We start from the raw sequence: 21,418 nt of genomic DNA on the forward strand, positions 1-21,418 counted from the left end.
GTTAGAACGAGTTGAGGGTGTTACCTCTGTTCCCTCTATCGGAACATCTTTTGAACAACATTTGTTACATGTCATGTTATTCCAGTGTTATGTAAGTGTAAGATAGTGTTTGTTGGGGGATAGCTATCAGAACGAGCCGGGGGTGTTACCTCTGGTTCCTCGACCTGAACATCTTCTGAACAATATTTGTTACATATCATGTTATTCCAGTGTTAAGTAACTGTAAAATATGGTGCCCGGGGATAGCTATTAGAACGAGCAAGGGGTGTTCCCTCTGGTTCCTGTATCTGAACATCTTTTGAACACTATTTGTTACATATCATGTTATTCCAGTGTTATGTAAGTGTAAGATAGTGTTTGTTGGGGGATAGCTGTTAGAACGAGCCAGGGGTGTTACCTCTGGTTCCTGTATCTGAACATCTTATGAACAATATTTGTTACATATCATGTTATTCCAGCGTTATGTAACTGTAAGATAGTGTCTTCGGGGATAGTTATTAGAACGAGCCAGGGGTGTTACATCTGGCTCCTCGACCTAAACATCTTTTGAACAATATTAGTTACATATCATGTTATTCCAGTGTTATGTAACTGTAAGATAGGGTGCTTGGGGATAGTTATTAGAACGAGCCGGTGGTGTTACCTCTGGTTCCTGTACCTGAACATCTTTTGAACAATATTTGTTACATATTATGTTATTCCAGTGTTATGTAACTATAAGATAGTGTGCTCGGGGATAGTTATTAGAACGAGCCAGGGGTGTTACTTCTGGTTCTTGTATCTGAACATCTTATGAACAATATTTGTTACATGTCATGTTATTTCAGTGTTATGTAACTGCAACATAGTGTGCTCGGGGATAGCTATTAGAACGAGCCAGGGGTGTTACCTCTGGTTCTTGTACCTGAACATCTTTTGAACAATACTTGTTACACATCATGTTATTCCAGGGTTATTTAACTATAAGATAGGGTGCTCGGGGATAGTTATTAGAACAATCTGGGGGTGTTACCTCTGGTTCCTGTATCTGATGTTTATGGCGAGAAAGATGGCTGCCATGACGATACCGATGCTCGCAATGGCGGCGAGAACCGCGTAGATCGTGATGTTCACCATCGAGTGTTCGATTATGTGGACGGTTCGATCCTTCGGGGGGGACCTGCCCCTCCATACCAAGGGTTGACCTCTGCTCAGATCTAGGTTACCCGTCACGCCGTTGTACTCGCCGACCTTAACCTCACTTCCGCCTGAAATGACATTATTCTATTTTCAGTTTCTCCCTCCCGGAGTTCTCAGTTAATATTTATTCTTGTCAAACGAGTCACGTTCCCAATAATATCGGAATAAATATGGGAACTGTTATTATTTTTTATTAAACGGTTATATATGAAATTAGGGGTCTACTGAATGAAATAATAAATGTTTGAGTTGAAATCCTGGCAAAATCAATTAGTCACATGTTGCAATTAGGAAGTAAATCCTGAATTCATGCGTTTATGGAGCAACTTATGTATTAACTGCATTATCGACGGTTATATTAAACGGGTATATATGAAATTAGGGGTCTACTGAATGAAATAAAAAATGTATGAGTTTCAATCCCGGCTAGATCAATTAGTCACATGTTGCAATTAGGAAGTAAATCCCGGATTCTGTCGTTTATGGAGCAACTTATGTATTAACTGTATTATCGATGGTTATATTAAACGGTTATGTATGAAATTAGACGTCTACTGAATGCAATAATAAATGTTTGAGTTTCAATCCTGGCAAAATCAATTAGTCACGTGTTGCAATTAGGAAGTAAATCCCGGATTCATGCGTTTATGGAGCAACTTATGTATTAACAGCATTATCGAGGGTTAACTTAATTTTTTCATTAAATTTTTCATTAAGCGGTTATGTATGGATTTATATGTCTACTGAATGAAATAATAAATGTTTGAGTTTTGATGCCGGCAAAATCAATTAGTCACATGTTGCAATTAGGAAGTAAATCCCGGATTCATGCGTTTATGGAGCAAGTTATGTATTAACTGCATTATCGACTGTTATATTAAACGGTTATATATGAAATTAGGCGTCTACTGAATGAAATAATAAATGTTTGTTTCAATCCCGGCAATATTAGTTCCTCACTTCCGTCTACGAGGTCAGATGGCGCTGCAAACGCCATCTAATTTCTCCGATTAGAGTGTCAACCCCCTGGTGGTTAAATGCTCAGCATCGTCATTTCACTCGATCGCGTTTTCAGGAAATCGGAAGGAGACATATCGAAAATAGAAATCGCTGGATCGTGGGAATCCTTCAATGACAACGAGCTGTGTCATGACATGTGGGGATGCGGAAGTTTCCGGGACCGTGGGAAAGCCTCAGGTGAAAACAGACAGGTTAGGTTGCAGAGAGAAAAGGAAGAAATGTATACGGATCCTTCCCGGGGAATCCTTCGATGATGATTGTCCTGGATTTCGAGAAAGCTCACCAGGATAAGTGACGGTTCCATCTAGGAATCCCTCCCAGATAACACCATCGTACCTATGAATATTCCTTAAATCTTTTTCTATACTCTGGACATTTGGAATATTTAGTGAATATTCTGTATAAACATTCATAAGCCAGAATATGCATTGAATATTCTCAAAAAGGTTTCTATGAATGTTTAAAATAATTATTCCTTGATTCTGTAGTAAATATATTAAATTATTTTCGTTTTCCTAACAGTCCAATGTAGAATCCAGTTTTCACCCTGGTTACCACATAGTAGAAAATATAAGGAATATTTTCATTTACAGAATGATAGTTATAACATCTAAGTTGCTTCAATATTTTCATCGGACTGTAGAATAGTTCCATGAACATCGAGCGCTTTAATTTATCAAATAAAATACTTATCTACTGCCGCGTATCAACTACTATACATTCATAAGCCAGAACATGCTTTGAATATTCTTAAAAAGGTTTGTATGAATGTTTAAAATAATTACTCCTTGATTCTGCGGTAAATATATTGAATTTTCGTTTTTGGACCCAAACAGCATAAAATACTCATTGAATATAGAAAAGAAGTTGGAAAATATTCCTCATGTATATTCGACATTGGAATGATATTTTAAGTCCAATATTAAATTACGTACATATGATAATGTTTCCCAAATATAGTCTAAATATTTAATGTATTATATCAGGCGGCATTGCACAAATAACGCAATAGATTGTTGAAGTCATAAAAGAATAATCACAATATTCTCCAAAAAATAAAAAAAAAGATGATACACTGAGAAAATATCCCATTAAACCAAAGAAATATTTTTTTAATTCCAAGAATAATTATTTCACTGAAATAAATTGTCATAATTCTGAATAAACGATGCATTCATATTATTCGAGTTCATTTGAGCCGAATAATCTTTGAATTAACAAAATATTTCCTGGGTTTTACTTAAAGAAACATTTCCTTGGTACTATTTAAAGAAATATTTCCTTGGTACTATTTATAGAAATATTTCCTTGATACTATTTAAAGAAACATTTCTTTGGTACTATTTAAAGAAGTATTTCCTTGGTACTATTTAAAGAAATATTTCCTTGATTTAAAGAAACATTTCCTTGATACCATTTAAAGAAATATTTCCTTGGTACAATTTAAAGAAACATTTCTTTGGTACTATTTAAAGAAGTATTTCCTTGGTACTATTTAAAGAAATATTTCCTTGATACTATTTAAAGAAACATTTCCTTGATACCATTTAAAGAAATATTTCCTTGGTACAATTTAAAGAAATATTTCCTTGATACTATTTAAAGAAATATTTCCTTGGTACTATTTAAAGAAATATTTCCTTGGTACTATTTAAAGAAATATTTCCTTGGTACTATTAAAAAAATATTTCCTTGGTACCATTTAAAGAAACATTTCCTTGGTACTATTTACAGAAATATGTCCATGGTTCAATGTAATTTTTTTCTTAGTGTAGGATTCAGCTGTTGTGCGTTTTATCATCGGAATTTTAACCGGATCTTAAATTTCGATCGTTTGACTCGTTTTTCCGTGAAATCGCGCGTAACTTTCCGATATTCCGGGTAAATTCGAAACGCGAGGCGCGGCCATAGAATTTTCCTGCTGAAAAAAATATTAAATTCCCGTAAATCGGGCCGATCGCGTTTTTGTTGAGCATTACAGCGCAGATTCAGCAGCGGTGACTGTTATTAACGCGTTTGACGTCACGATATCCCGGAAAATGCGCGATATGAGATATCACGAGCTCCCTTTACCGCTCGTTACATCTCGTTGCGATATTCAAAATGGAGGAACATTTGCGCCATAGAGCTTATAGACATGAATAAGCCACAGTAGGAGTGAGGGTAGGTTGAGGAGGATTTCGCGTTATGATTTTCAACATGTAGGAACATTTGTGCCATAGAGCTCGTAGACATGAAGAAGCAATAGTAGGAGTGGGGATAGATTGAGGAGGATCTCGCGTCGCTATTTTCAAAATGGAGGAACATTTGCGCCATAGAGATTATAGACATGGAGAAGCAATAGTAGGAGTGGGGGTAGGTTGAGGAGGATCTCGCGTCGCGATTTTCAAAATGGAGGAACATTTGCGCCATAGAGCTTATAGACATGAAGAAGCAATAGTAGGAGTGGGGGTAGATTGAGGAGGATCTCGCGTTGTAATTTTCAAAATGGAGGAACATTTGCGCCATAGAGCTTATAGACATGAAGAAGCAATAGTGGGAGTGGGGGTAGGTTGAGGAGGTTAGACAGAGAGGTCCCTTTCTCATTCCAAGTTGTTCCGTCGCGTCGTCAACGTGAGCGATTGTTCCTGTCCTCAGGGCGTAAATCTGGGACCTCGCATAATATAATATATAATATCTCATTAACAATTAAATGTTATCCAACAATTTGGTCAATATGCCTGATCTCCTCCATATCCAATAAAATGTATCGACAAACAATCACAATTGCAACGTTTCATTTCTACGATAGATTCCATGCAACTCTGCACTTTTTAACGTTTCACCGTAAAAAAAAAAAAAGTGAAAGACGGCTGAAGAAACATTTCCTCGGGGGCGGATTATTTCGCTGGCTTGAGAACGACGAATCCGGAAAAAATGTCTCTGCATTTATGCAACAATGTCGCCAAGAGGTGTGCGGGCATATATTGAAAAATTCTCATTATCTTCCTCACAATTAAACATTACCAACAAATTTGGTCAATGTGCCTGGTCTTCTCCATATCCCATCAATTGTATCGATAATCACATTCTCAACGTTTCATCTTCCCAATAGATTCCATGCAACTCTGCACTTTTTAACGTTTCACCGTAAAAAAAAAAAGTGAGAGACGGCTGAAGAAACATTTCCTCGGGGGCGGATTATTTCGCCGGCTTGAGGACGTCGAATCCGGAAAAAATGTCTGTGCATTTATGCAACAATGTCGCCAAGAGGTGTGCGGGCATATATTCAGAAATTCTCATTATCTTCCTCACAATTAAACATTACCAACAAATTTGGTCAATATGCCTGGTCTTCATATCCCATAAATTGTATCGATAATCACATTTTCAACGTTTCATCTTCCCAGTGTAGACTCCATGCAACTCTACACTTTTTAACGTTTGACCGAAAGAACAAAAAAAAAAACCGAGAGACAGCGGAGAAACATTTTCTCGGGGGCGGATTATTTCGCCGGCTTGAGGACGTCGAATCCGGAAAAAATGTCTGTGCATTTATGCAACAATGGCTCCTCTCGGCGTGCAGGGGTGCGAGACCTTTCTCGGGCTCTTGGCCCTAAATGCAAGGGTGGATTTCAAGCGACAACAAGCTCGAAAGTCGGCGGCTCTCGGTGTTTTCCGCCGTCACCTCCCTAGAATGTCCTCCCCTTTAAGTCCTGGCATACATCCCGGCAACCTAACCCCTTCCATCCAGCCTCCCTTTCGTAAACACATCTCGCGAGCACCGAGGAACTCTCCCCTTCGGCCCCTCGCCTTTCGGAATCCCCGCGAGCTTCCGCTTCCGGCACTTTTCACCCCCGGACCCTGCCCATTTTCCAAAAGCATCCTTAAGGGGTTACACCACATTGACGCACCCAATAATTACGGTTTTTTTAAGAGTTAAAACGTTATCATCCAATTGGGTTACAGTACGGTATTATACTACTATTGGGTTGTTCGGAAAGTAATTTTGTTTTTTTTTATGAAAATGAAAGACGATTTTTTTATAGCGAATAAATATTTCATTGAATTATACCTTGTCCATTCCGGTCCAATACCTTTTGCCATCTTTCTGGCAGGAGCATGATTCCACGCTCATAAAATGTTTGGTTTTTGCTGTCAAAAAACTGATCCAGGTGATTTTTGACCTCCTCATTTGAAGTATAGGTTTTACCGTCTAAAAAATTTTGTAGAGACCGGATCAAGTAATAATCAAAAAGTGCCAGATCTGGAGAATATGGTGGGGCTGGCAGGATATCCCATCCAAGCTGTACAATCTTTTGGCGAGTTAAGAAATTTGCATGAGGTCTCGCATTATCTTGGCGAAACCCTACACCTTTTCTATTGATCAATGCTGGTCTCTTCTGTTTAAGTGAATCATTCAATTTGTCCAGCTGGTGACAGTACACTTCGGAATTGATCGTTGGATTGTTCGGTAGAATCTCAAAAAAAACGATTCCTTTGAAATCCCACCAAACAGATACCATCACCTTTTTTTGATAAATTTCGGCTTTCGAAGTTCTTTGAGCCGGTTCATCTTTTTTACTCCATGATCTCTTGCGGGTAACATTGTTGTAGACAACCCATTTCTCATCCCCAGGGATGATGCACTTCAAAAATGGATCATTTTCTTGACGTTTGAGAAGCAAATCACAGACGTCAATGCGATGACACAAATTTCTTTCCGGAAGAACACGAGGAATCCATATGTCCAGCTTTGAGATTAAACCTAGGCGTTTCAAATGATCATGAACGGTCGAAATCGATAAATTAAATCTCTCAGCGATTTCACGAGTTGTTATTCACCGGTTTGCATCAATTAATGCCTTCATTGTGTTTTCATCAGCTTTAAGTGCCCTTCCAGAACGTGGGGCATCTTCGATATCAAAATTGCCGGACCGAAATTTTGCAAACCAGTTTTGACCCTGGCGTTCCGTCGATACATTTTCTCCATACACGTCGGATAATTTTTATCGCTTGAACAGCATTTTTACCTTTTCTATAGTAAGAAAGTAAAATATGCCGCAAATGCCGCTTTTCACTTTCCATATTTGAAAAGGTACCAACCGAAAACTACTGCGTAGAATCAATCAAACTTTTTCACAAGCGAGCCTTGCTAGATCAGTTGTCAAAGTATATAATGTTTATGCGGCTTAAGTGTGAATTTTGCCGTAAAAAAAAAAATTAAGTCCTCTGTTGGGAAACAGAGGACTTAATTACGAAACGAAATTACTTTCCGAACAACCCAATATTAAACTCGCTCACTGCGAAAATCGGTGATCGTGCGGTGGGCAGGTGTATAGGTGTAAACGCGTTTTTCTTAAAACTGCATTTTAAAAATCGGTGGGCACTCTAGCTCCGCTAATTTTCAATCAATCGTCTTGATTATTTTTTTATTTTATTCTCGATATGTTTATCTAGCGAAATACGTATGGTTTTTTCAATGTATTGATATTCGCATTTTTTTATGCAACATTAATTAACGAAATTTAGGACAAAATACGTATCTTTCCTTTCGAATCGATGCCATTTTGTGAAAAATGCATATTTTTGAAAACGGCTACGTATTTGGCTAGCTTTTGGGCTACAGAAACTAATTCTTTTTCGTTTATTGTTCTAACTTAAACCTGGACTGAGTTATCGTGCCCACCGCACGATCATCGATTTTCGCAGCGCTCCGGTAAATCGCCTTTCAAGCCGCCATTTTTGTAAATATGAAAAATACAAAAAAGCATTTTCTTGTTTAATAGTAGTATGATACCTTCCTGTACTTTAATTTGGATAAAAACGTTTTAATTCTGAAAGAAAAATTCTTGAGAAACCGTAATTTTTGGGTGGGTCAAAGTGGTGTAACCCCTTAAAGCTCCACAATTCATCGAGAAAGCTCATCTGTTCACCCCCCTCCCGCCTGGCCTGCGGTTTTCGCAAAAATACATAAAACAAGCATACATTTTCCACCACCCCTTTAATCGTGTTAGGGGTTGCCGGAGGAGATGGTCAAATATAGACCCTCGTTTTCCTTTCTTAATAAATTGCATGTCCGATGCCGAGGGGGTGGTAAAGGAGTAAATGTGATTCACTACTTGGATTAACCGAGATTTAGCTTTCAATTTAATCAAACATTTATTTCCCACGATTTTTTGAGATTAAAGCAAGGAATTATCTGCAGCTTTAATATGAATCTTTTGTTATGTTATGTTTTGTCCTAACTTAAATACATAATTAATTTTTTAATCAATTTCATCGCATTTCATTAAAATTATATCTAAGTGCACAAGATGCCAATTAGTATTTGTTTAAAAGGTAATAGTTTATTTGGGCGAAAAGCCCAAATGACATTTCTGGAACCTATGAATGTTCTACGAATATTCACGGCGAATATTTCGTTGTTTCTAGAATATGATGCAAATATTTAAGATATACAATGAATATTCATGGAACGCAGAATGTCTGCCCGGTGGACAATCATACCATATCCACAGGAATATTTGTTCAGATGTTCAAAAAGTATTGTCATACTATTAATAAAAATATTCCATATATATTACTGTAAAATGATCGGGTCACGGATAGTTTTAAATCTAATTAATAAACTTTTACATGGATTTATTGATGTGAAGAACATAAATTGACAATGGCATATAAAAAGTTTAAAAAAAAGCTCGGTAACATTCTTCGGTAAATACTGAACGTTAATAAAAAATCTCACATTTTTCTGTAAAGACTCTTAAGCATATTAAAGTAAAAGAGCTACATTAAGAATAACTTATGATTTAGATAAGTATTTTATTTAATTAATTAGAGCATAGTAAATGAGGTGTACTATGCTTCCTTTCGATGTTCATGGGACTGTTCTACAGTCCGATGAAAATATTTAAGCAATTTAGATGTTATAACTATCATTCTGCAAATTAAAATATTCCTTATATTTTTTATTATGCGGTAAGTATAATAATTTATAAACTATTAGAAATGTTTATTTCTCTTAGATACTTTTATGATTGTTTATTTATATATCGTGGGAGTGCCATCGTACAAATAGTTGANGCAAATTTCTTTAACACTATAATAATTTATAAACTTGTTTATTTAGATATCGTGGGAGTGCCATCGTACAAATAGTTGAATCCATTTGCTCTTGGCTTAAAAAACAATTTCGGTTACAGATAATGACTTTTACACGGTCTTTAAATATTCGATGTAGCGGAAGTTCATAAAAAAGTGATCTTTTACCATTTTTAGGAATTCATGCATGAAACTATCTGAAACTTCGCCATCAATTTATACGGAGCAGGGGCAGTTTTTAATTAATTTTTCATTAAAAATGTATTACCGGAATAAAATTTGTAAAATCGATGAAGATTTATATGTATATAAGGGGCAAGCCGTGAGGCAATTTGCGTAAATTGCTGAATTAATGTTATATGGATTTTAGATATTCAGCGTGGCCGGTTGAATAATTTCCAATATTTGAATATCACTTCCGAAGATACAATAATTAAGCGCAATGCACCTGCGTTAATACTGCACAACGTGAGGCGCAAAAAAGAGGGAAAGAAATTCATTTTATTCGCCATCGACGAACTCCTAGCGAAGCTCGTTGCAGAATATTTTTGTTATAAAAAGAAAAATTCGCTTATAGTGCAAAAAAGCGTCGCAAAAAAACCACTGAAACGGGCGGCGTATTTTTCTTTTATTTCAGATTACACGTTATCTGAACCGTGTTTCCGGAAAACGATGGATGGCAGAGAAAAACTGATGGTTTGCGTTTTAACCCGGCTTGTTGAATGTACACAATGTACACGTATGTAAACATTTATACGTACTCTGAAACTGCTTCAGCAAGATGTACGCTTTTCTCTCGTTGTCGTAGAATCGCACGGGACCCTGGAATCAAAAATACATTACTCAATATGAATACAGTATTAACACTAAACGTACCGAGATTTAGTATATACCTAATTGTACCGCAACAGGTCGAATTACCGATTTATAGATAAGGTCTTTATTTTTCCAGATTTAATGGAGAAATATTGATTTTAGTGAGGAAATATTAAGGTGAAGAGAAACCCTCTTCAAATCAGTCGATTCGAATACAACACTTTTTTTTAAGGGTATTAGACCAAACTGTCTGAAACTTTGACACATCATTCCTGATCATCTAAGAATTGTCCTGACACATTCGAAATTTGGATTTTTGGACAAAATTTTTTAACTTAGCCCAGACCAGAACCAAAATGGCGTTGAGCTCTCATATTTCGATCGACATACAATTATCGAAGGTTCCGATATGGGAAACGGAAGGGTCAGGACAATTTTACGACAATTTAGAACACTCTGGTAATCGTCAAACTCGCATTTGAACGAAATAAAGGTAAAAAAAGTGTTGTATGCGCTTCTATGCTAAAACCATGGGAATACGAGGTCTCGGAGTAAACATTTAATTGACCTGGAAATCACAGATGGCGCAAGGGGTCCCTCTGCAGTCAATTAGGGCCCCAGAAAGCATGAATCCAGAGAATTTCTGGAGTTTTACTTCGATTTCTTGATATTTATTATACGAAAACAACAGCTGGCGTATGCCATTGGGTACAATAGCCAATATAATTCGACACAGCTGTCAATATAAAAACGAACGTCGGCAACGTAGGCATTTAGAGAAATCTTCTTCATCGACGTTGATCAAGTTCCTCGACGTGTTTCACTTCAGTCGAGTAAATTTTATAAAATTCTAGAATTTTTGCTTGATTTTTTTAGCTGATCAGACGTTCATTTCTTTTTCTATAGCAATGGAGAGAGTAGATTCCCATTTCCCCCACTCCTGAAATCTCGATCCTTGGCGTATAGGACTCTGTAGCGTCTCGCTCGAGCTCAAACGCACGTTTCTCTCAGCACCCGGCTCTGTGAGATTTTCGCTAAAAAATGTATTTGACTCGAAACTCTACCGAGTTTCTTGATAGGCAACGAGACACTTTCTGAGTTAATCAACTTTTAGGTCGAATTACCGAGTCGAAGCTCGAGCTCAAATGCCCGTTTCTCTCAGGACCCGACGCTGTTAGTTTTTCGCTCAGAAATGTATTTGGCTCGAAACTCTACCGAGTTTCTTGATAGGCAACGAGACACTTTCTAAGTTAATTAAATTTTAGGTCGAATTACCGAGTCGAAGCTCGAGCTCAAACACACGTTTCTCTCAGGACCCGACGCTGTTAGTTTTTCGCTCAAAAATGTATTTGGCTTGAAACTCTACCGAGTTTCTTGATAGGCAACGACACACTTTCTTAGTTAATCAAATTTTAGGTCGAATTACCGAGTCGAAGCTCGAGCTCAACGCACGTTTTTCTCAGCACACGACGCTGTTAGTTTTTCGCTCAAAAATGTATTTGGCTCGAAACTCTGCCGAGTTTCTTAATAGGCAACGAGACACTTTCTAAGTTAATCGAATTTTAGGTCGAATTACCGAGTCGAAGCTCGAGCTCAAACGCACGTTTCTCTCAGCACCCGACCCTGTGAGTTTTTCGCTCAAAAATGTATTTGGCTCGAAACTCTACCGAGTTTCTTGATAGGCAACGAGACACTTTCTAAGTTAATCAAATTTTAGGTCGAATTACCGAGTCGACGACGCGTTGAAAAGCCGTTGTCGTCGACGTAAACGCGAGTACGGAGAATATGCAACGGTATCGGGTATGTCGCCGTTAACGAGATTTGATGATCCCCCAGCATCTCGCGCCTCATCGGCCGCCATTCTACTTGGAGAATTTCATCTCCGATCCTCCAAGTTTCCCGTGAATTTTCAGACTTCCGACACTAAAGCGAAGCCACGCCTTCGCGTTCGGCTAATTGTAAGAAGAGAGGACCTTAATTGAAAGGCATTAAGGTGAAGTGAAATCCGTCGAGGAACTTGATCGACGTCTATAAAGAAGATTTTTCTAAACGACTACGTTGCCAACGTTCGTTTTTATATTCACAGCGGTATCGAATTATATTGGGTATTGTACCAAATGGCATACTCCACCTGTCGTTTTCGTATAATAATTATAAAGAAATCGAAGTAAAACTCCAGAAATCCTCTGGATTCATGCTTTTTTGGGGCCTAATTCACTGCAGTTTAGTTCCTTCTATTTCGAGGCAAACCACTCATCGAGTCATTGTCGGACGTCTCAGTAAGAATCGAAGTGTTGCTCAGCGAGCACGGGGCCCGTCGACGAAAACAGGGGTAGTCGGAAGGGGCCAGGTCTGGGGAATAAGCGGCATGGGGTAGCACCTCCCAGTTGAGAGCTCCCAAGTAGTTTCGGACCATTTTTGACCGGGGCGATGGGACGTTGTCGTGGAGGAAAATCAGCTTGTCATGTCTTTGCCGATAATCCGCCTTTTTTCACGCAGAGCACGGGGCAATTTGATCGGTTGTTGTTGGGAACGGTAGGCATTGACAGTTTCACCAGGTTTCAATAGCTCTTAGTAGACGATACCCTGCTGATCCCACCAAACGCACGGCGTCGACTTCTGTCCGAAGCGATTTGGTCTTGCGGACGATCTTGATGGTTGGTCGGGATCAACCCAGGATTTCTTGCGTATAGGATTCTCAAAAAATATCCACTTTTCATCGCCAGTCACCATCCGATGCAGGAACGACTTTCTTTTTTGTCTGGCGTGTAAGATTTCGCATGTGTTTTGGCGTCGCTCCATCTGCCTATCGGTCAATTCATGCGGCACCCATTTTCGGATCTTTCAAACCTTTCCCATGGCACGTAGGCGCATGGAAATGGCTGGTTGAGGAACATCCAATTGCTCGGCAAGCATTTTTACGATTAGGTACCGTCCTCGTCCAAAAGAGCCTGTAGTTGATGGTCCTCGACCTTCCTTGGCCGATTTTCACGCTTCTTATCGCTCGGGTCAAAATTGCCGTCTTTAAACCAACGAAATCAATCTCTGCACGTCGTTTCCATTAAAGCACTGTCGCCATAGGCCTCCACAAGCATTCGATGCGATTCGGCAGCTAATTTCTTAAAACTGAAGCAGAAAAGCAGATCTTCCCGCATATGCTCTTCTTGCAAGAAACTAGACACGATTACCTAAGGAAAAATGTATGTTGTTGTATGAAATTACTGATGATGTGCCCTGATTATCGTTGACAGGTGTCAAACTCATACAAAACTAGAGTATGGGCTGTCCATAGTAACTTAATATGCTCACTAACGCATTCTATGAGCAAACAGGGTATTTAAGGTGAAGTGAAACACGTTGAGGAACTTGATTGACGTCGATAAAGAAGATTTTTTTAATACCTACGTTGCCGACGTTCGTTTTTATGTCGACAGCTGTGTCGAATTATATTGGCTATTGTACCCAATGGCATACGCCAGCCGTTGTTTTTGTATAATAAATATCAAGAAATCTAAGTGAAACTCAAGAAATCCTCTGGATTCATGCTTTCTGGGGTCCTAATTGACTGCAGAGGGACACCTTGCGCCATCTGTGATTTCCAGGTCAATTAAATTTTCACTGCGAGACCTCGTATTCCGATGGTTTTAGCATAGAAGCGCATACAACACTTTTTTTGCCTTTATCCCGTTCAAATGCGAGTTTATCGATTACCAGAGTGTTCTAAATTGTCGTAAAATTGTCCTGACCCTTTCGTTTCTCATATCAGAGCCTTCGGTAATTGTATATTGATCGAAATATGAGAGCACAACGCCATTTTGGTTCTAGTCTGGGCTAAGTTGATGATCACGAATGATGTGTCAAAGTTTCGGACAGTTTGGTCTAATAACCTTAAAAAAAAGTGTTGTATTCGAATTGACTGATTTGAAGAGGGTTTCACTTCACCTTAAGCTTATACATCTGGCATATTCTCGTTATTGAGGTACCAGGGAAAGAGGAATAAAATGCAACAGTTTTCGAAACGAATTCACGAACGAGAACTTAATTGTCTAACTTGCTGCAAACGTAGTTACCGAAGTCGTCAAAGCATTAAATGTTTAAATCCCCGTTGCAGGACAATGAGAGACTTTATTGCATTTTAAAGTCCGTCCGGGTAAATATGAGCCGATGTTCGGGCTAACTGCGGCAATGGAAAGAGCATAAATAAATGAAGTTCCTTTTTTTAAAAAAGAACCATAATACAAGTTGGAATTTAATACTTGTGCATTAATAAAGAAAATATGTGACTGCATAATTTCGACTAATTTAAGCAAACTATTTCCAATTTACAAAACTCAATTTACTCTTCATCATTGTTGCTGCTATATTATATTGAAATAGCCTGAATGGCGATTCAACTATATCGTTTCGTCGAGTCTCTTCAATTAATCACTTGCAATTAAATTACATTCGCAAACGGAATACCATTTAGTTATTAAATTTTAGACGGATTTAACTACAATCTCGTTAAAGCGAATAAATGTCATATTAATGAATGCTCAATTGAATGCATTACGTGAGTCTGCATATATTGTTCCGACAAGGTTAATCGGATTCAACTGACGAAAAACAGAATTATGTTATTTAACAAACTGTAAAAGTAAATATGTCCTCAACTGATTTACACGGTTTCGAAGGATTTAACCGCAATTTGTGCCATTTAATTAATTCAATTACTTGGAAGTCATTACTAACGGGGAATTAATGTGAAGTGAAACCCCCTTCAAATCAGTAGATTCAAATACAAATTTTTGTTTTAAGGGTATTGTACCAAACTGTCCGAAAGTTTGTCACATGACTCGTGATCATCTAAGAATTGACCTGACACATTCAAGATTTGGATTTTTGGAAAAAATTTGTTACCTTAGTTCAAACCAGAACCAAAATGGCGTCGAGCTCTCATATTTCGATCAATACACAATTATCGAAGGCTGCGATATGTGAAACAAAGGCGTCAGGACAGTTGTACAACAATTTAGAACACTCTGGTAATCGATAAACTTGCATTTTAACGGGATAAAGGCAAAAAAAGTGTTGTATGCGCTTCTATGCTAAAACGATGGGAATAAGAGGTCTCGGAGGGAAAATTTAATTGACCTGGAAATCATAGATGGCGCAGGGGGTCCCTCTGCAGTCAATTAGGGCCCCAGAAAGCATGAATCCGGAGGATTTCTGGAGTTTTACTTAGATTTCTTTATAATTATTGTACGAAAACGACAGGTGGAGTATGCCATTTGGTACAATACCCGATATAGTTCGACGCAGCGGTCAATATAAAAACGAACGTGGGCAACGTAGGTATTTACAAAAATCTTCTTTATCGACGTCTATCAAGTTCCTCGACGTGTTTCACTTCACCTTGAATGAAAAGCAAAGGTTTATAGATGCAGTATCGAGTGAATAACATTTAGTTTAAATGAAATGCCTGCTGATCCACTTTAATTCCTTGGGGTAAAACCTTGGGGTAATAAGGCCCATCATAACGTAAAATGTTTGCAAAAGCTACAGTATAAAGCCTTAACATTTCTTCCTGACATTTTCAAAATTTGGATTTTCGAAGAAAAATGTTTCGACTTAGCCTAGACCAGAAGCAAAATGACGTCGAGCTCTCATATATCGATCGATATACAAGCATCGAAGGCTCTGATATGAGAAACGAAGGGTCAGGACAATTTTACGACAATTTAGAACACTCTGGTAATCGATAAACTAGCATTTTAACGAGATCGAGGCAAAAAAAAGTGTTTTATGCGCTTCTATGCTAAAACGATGGGAATACGAGGTCTCGGAGTGAAAATTTAATTGACCTGGAAATCACAGATGGCGCAGGGGGTCCCTCTGCAGTCAATTAGGGCCCCAGAAAGCATGAATCCGGAGGATTTCTGGAGTTTTACTTCGATTTCTTTACAATTACTGTACAAAAACGGTATGTGGAGTATGCCATTTCGTACAATACCCAATATGATTCGATACAGAGGTCAATATAAACACGAACGTCGACAACGTAGGCATTTACAAAAATCTTCTTTATCGACGTTGATCAAGTTCCTCGACGTGTTTCACTTCACCTTAAATGAAAAGCAAAGGTTTATAGATGCAGTATCGAGCGAATAACATTTAGTTTAAATAAAATGCTTGCTGATCCACTTTAATTCCATTGGTGCGACAGTATCGTATTTCGATTAGCAGAGTTGCGCAATTGGGGAGATTCTGCTAAACCGATTCGCTGGATTCCCGCAATGTGTCATTAACAATTAAATCATTTAGTCAATTGGAGTGAAGCTTAGTTAAACCGGCGGGAATTAAACGGGTCGAAGTACCCTCTCTCTGAGCCGATTAAATTCCAGGTAAATTCATATTTAATTAAATGTATTTAGCAAACCCGTAAATCATTATTTCCTCGGATTACAGAACACTTAGTTAATCCATAAAGTTACGGCTGAAGCTGAATAAGAATTAAACCTAATAAACTGTTGATAGATATGACAACCTATAGCAATGTAATTGCACAATTTTCAAAATAATAAAGTTATTTACGTTTTAGTGATCATTTAATTTTCATTCAGATTTATGTATCACTTTTAGTGTTTGGAGTTGTGCATAAAAGATCGGAATACTCCTAATGGATAATAATTCAATAATGAATATATTTAAATTAGCGGTCTATTGCGTATGCGAACATNATACATCAAGAATTAGAAATTCGGACGAATTTGATCCAAATTAATTTATAAACTGTTAGAAGTCTATTTCCCTTGGATACTTTTATGATTGTTTATTAAGATATCGTGAGAGTGCCTTTGTACAAATGGTTGATGAGATTAAATGTTAATGTAGTTTTGTATGCAATATTTCATAAATGTGAGAAATCGATTTAACCAAAGCACATTAACTGATATAAGTAAACAGCGTTGGTCAATTGAACTGAAATTCAGTTCATTAAACCAAATCTTGAAATAAACGAAATGATGTCAGTCAAGCGATTTTAATAAAAAAAACTGTGTTGCGTGTTCGCCTATACATCAAGAATTAGAAATTCATGCAAATTTCTTTAACACTATAATAATTTATAAACTATTAGAAATGTTTATTTCTCTTAGATACTTTTATGATTGTTTATTTATATATCGTGGGAGTGCCATCGTACAAATAGTTGATGAGATTGAATATTAAAGTAGTTTTTTACGCAATATTTCATAAATGTGAGAAATCGATTTAACCAAAGTACTTTAACTGATATAAGTAAACAGCATTGGTCAATTGAACTGAAATTCAGTTCATTAAACCAAATCTTATGATAAATGAAATGATGTCAGTCAAGCGATTTTAATAAAAAACGGTGCTACATGTTTGTTTATACATCAAGAATTAGAAATTCGTACAAATTTGATCCAAATTAATTTATAAACTNTAACATATTAACATAATAAAAATACATTTTTTACTTCACGACTATTATCGAACACTTCATTTGGTATCAAAAAACACGAGAAATTTTTCTAATATTTTCGTTCCGCTTTTCATTATGAGAGCAAAACGTGTGATTTTGATTTTAAATATTTTTAAAACGTTTTTAATGTATACGGCAGATAATAATTAAGAAATGCTTGTATTAACATAAAACGAAATGTTTTGTATATCTGGTAGAAAAATATTATGAAAACACATGGAGGTAATATTATATAAATATTACAGGGATAATATTCTGAAGTAAACGTTTCGCAAATATTTAAAATGTCTGCTAAATATTTACAAAATTTACGATATTCGTTAAATATATAGAAAATATAGGACAAATATTTTGTGCTACTAGGGTCCAGTCAAATCAAACTTGATTGGAGATCGTCTGAGCCAATTTCAATTCATAACCGAGTTAGGAAAACCAATTAATCGCAAAGACGGCTCGCAAGAAAATGGCGTGAACAAATTACCAACTAATGATTATCCTGTTTTATCGGTTTCATTTGTTCTTCCCTCAGTGGCGAAAATAATTTCTTTCACTTAAATAGATGTCCTTAGCCCTAAAACATTATTTTTAATAGAAGCGAAGAGACATTGATTCTATACGTAAAGGAACATAAAATGTGTATTTAATAAAATGTAGAGCTCTTCTCACTCTCAAACCTGAAATAAAATCTAAGGCTAATCTAATCCATGTTTCAGAAAATGGAATAATGATCAGATAAGTTAAATTAATGCATTTTTTAAAGGGATTTACGGTTGTTTCATTGAAGATTCAGATTTGCGTTCTACAAGACCTCTAAAAAGAACACAATCTGACATTTAACACTTTGAACATGCAGCCATTTAGACATATGGGCGAAATTCGTCTGACCGTGCAGGCAATATTGGACCAAACGTCGGGCTCCTTTAAGCGCTCTTACAAGGAAGGTATTCCACGTCGAACGCACCGATTTCATTTCTTTTATAATATGTTATAATAGACTAAAACCTAAGCGACACGTATTTCTTTTTATCTGCCATTAAACACTTTAAGGGGGTGAAACCACCATCCACGTAAGGCATGTCAAGGGGCGATTTGGCAGCTTCACCCACAAGAACATAATATTTTTCAATTAATCCAAATGAAAAAGGCTTCTCATAACGAGAAATGAAAAATATAATTTTCTCAAGTAAAAAAAAAAATAAGGGGTAAGCGTTCGGGGGTAGTTGCCCCGGCCAATACTTTTTTTCGGGAAAATCCAAAGACACGTATTTCCTTCGTGTTCATACACAACATATACTTTTTTCAGATTTTTAGACTTGAATTTGACCATTTTTGTATAAACGTAATCATACTTAGGGGTAGCTCACCCCTTAATTTCTTTTTTAATTGAAAATTATATTTTTCATTTCTTGCTATGAGAAAGCTTTTCCAGGTGGATTGGTTAAAAAATATTATGTTCTTGTGGGTGAAACTGCCAAATCGCCCCTTGACATGCCTTACTTTGGATGGTGGTTTCACTCCCTTAAAGTGTCTAATGGCAGATTAAAAAAAAATACGTGTCGCTTAGTTTTTACTCTACTATAACATATTATAAAAGAAATGAAATCGGAGAGATCGACCTGGGATACCTTTCTTGTCAGTATCGGCTAGTCATTGATAGTATCGTACCGATAGATAGTATTGGGTCAATATCACCCGAAGCTGTTACCAATATTCGTTGCTACAGGGATTGCGACTACTAATCGAGTGAAAAACGACATTCCATCTACATTCTACCTTCATTGCATTTAATATTTACTAGGACGCGAAATATTATATAGATTCAGTATCAGCTAGTACTTTGTAGTATCCTACCGATATATAGTATTGGGTCAATATCACCCGAAGCTGTTATCAATATTCGTTGCTGCTGGGAATGCGACTGATCGAGTAAAAAACGACATTCCATGTACATTCTACCTTCATTGCATTTAATATTTACTAGGACGCGAAATATTATATTGACTCAGTATCGGCTGGTAATTGATAGTATCCTTCCGATAGATAGTATTGGGTCAATATCATCCGAAGCTGTTACCAATATTCGTTGCTACTGGGAATGCGACTAATCGAGTAAAAATGACATTCGTTCTACATTCTACCTACATTGCATTTAATATTTATTGGGACGCGAAATATTATATTGACTCAGTATCTGCTAGTAACTGATAGTATCGTACCGATAGATAGTATTGGGTCAATATCACCCGAAGGTGTTACCAATATTCGTTGCTGCTGGAAATGCGACTGATCGAGTAAAAAACGACATTCCATGTACATTCTACCTTCATTGCATTTAATATTTACTAGGACGCGAAATATTATATTGACTCAATATCTGCTAGTAATGGATAGTATCGTACCGATAGATAGTATTGGGTCAATATCACCCGAAACTGTTACCAATATTCGTTGCTACAGGGAATGCGACTGATCGAGTAAAATCAGGACCCAGAGATAAAGCGATGGCCAATTGAGCCGATTTTATTGAATTTCCATAGGAACTCACAGTGACTCCCTCGAAGCTGGTGTTCTTCAGGGCCTCCAGGAAGAGGCGCTCCCAAAGGGCATCCCTATACCGGAAATCGGCTACTGTCTGGTTTCGCCGATAATGCCTTATCCGACGAGCAACGTGCTGTATTGCCAAAGCCACGGCCCAGATCCCGTCGTAGGTGTACCCGTGGAATCTCGAGTACTCGGTACCTCTCCTCGAGTCGTACTCCACTTGGTACTCGTCCGGCGTCTGTAAAATAGGAAATACGACAACGATAGATATTTTTAAATCGTAGTAGAGGAAAGTGTCCATAGGTTTGTTCGTTTTGCCCACACTTTCTTCACTTTTACGAAAAGTGTACACTTTAGCGTTCGTTTTGACGGAAGGGACGCAGACGTCGCTGTTCGTTTTGCGAGGGCATCTACCCCTAGTGTACATTTTCTCTACCCTTTCTACCCCCGATCCCGAGCGAGGGCAAGAAGGGTAGCCCGCGAATTTGGCGGCAAATTTCAAAATAGAAAAGACCAACAAACAGGAAAATACAAAGGCGAATTTGCCAATGAATTGAATTATATTATGACACTAAGCGCAGAAAGATTACGTTGCAATTTTCCAATAACGTTGGACAATTTTAAGATAATATGAAATCCTCCTCATATCAGTCGACTCGAATGAAACACTTTTTTTAAGGGTATTGAATCGAACCGTCTGAAACTTTAGGTTTGTTCGTTTTGCCTACATTTTTTACACTTTTACGAAAAGTGTACACTTTGGCGTTAGTTTTAACGGAAGGGATGCAGACGTCGCTGTTCGTTTTGCGAGGGCATCTACCCCTAGTGTACATTTTCTCTACCCTTTCTACCTCCGATCCCGAGCGAGGGCAAGAAGGATAGCCCGCGAATTTGGCGGCAAATTTCAAAACAGAAAAGACCAACAAACAGAAAAATACAAAATTTATGCTAACGTCTCAACGTAATATAAACAGAAGTAATTATTAATGCATCTTCGTCATGTATGGAACGATTTAGCGTTTTAGTTTTGTACGTAATGTTTGAAGCAATTTACAATAATAATGTATTACTACGAAACCGCGGTTGGTATGAACTAAACTATAATTTTTCCCTGTTGTAGTTAAATTGTTTTTCATTCTCCTGCAATAATATTCTGACCCTTATTGATCCTCAATATCTGAAATTTGTTAAAGGAATTTTCATCTTCTACAATTACAAGGTAATAGAACGAATTGTAGGATTTGAAGAAAACGAAGACAGCCCAAGAAGGAAGGCTGGAGGAAGCATTACATT

The 21,418-nt window shown here is 37.4% G+C and overlaps 1 protein-coding gene across 1 annotated transcript in view; it reads right to left on the reverse strand.

Moving 5' to 3' along the window:
* LOC105695190 (gamma-aminobutyric acid type B receptor subunit 2) overlaps positions 1–21,418 on the reverse strand; it is a gene marked incomplete at its 5' end in the record, with an annotated part of 103,689 nt that overhangs the window by 42,492 nt on the left and 39,779 nt on the right. The window contains 3 exons of the mRNA XM_023432490.1: positions 1,013–1,247; positions 10,044–10,104; positions 20,130–20,363. Coding sequence (XP_023288258.1) covers positions 1,013–1,247; positions 10,044–10,104; positions 20,130–20,363 — 530 coding nt within the window. The remainder of the gene's footprint in view (positions 1–1,012; positions 1,248–10,043; positions 10,105–20,129; positions 20,364–21,418) is intronic.

This window comes from Orussus abietinus, unplaced genomic scaffold, assembly GCF_000612105.2.
Source record: "Orussus abietinus isolate OABI.00-Male unplaced genomic scaffold, Oabi_2.0 scaffold269, whole genome shotgun sequence".
Lineage (NCBI taxonomy): Eukaryota > Metazoa > Arthropoda > Insecta > Hymenoptera > Orussidae > Orussus > Orussus abietinus.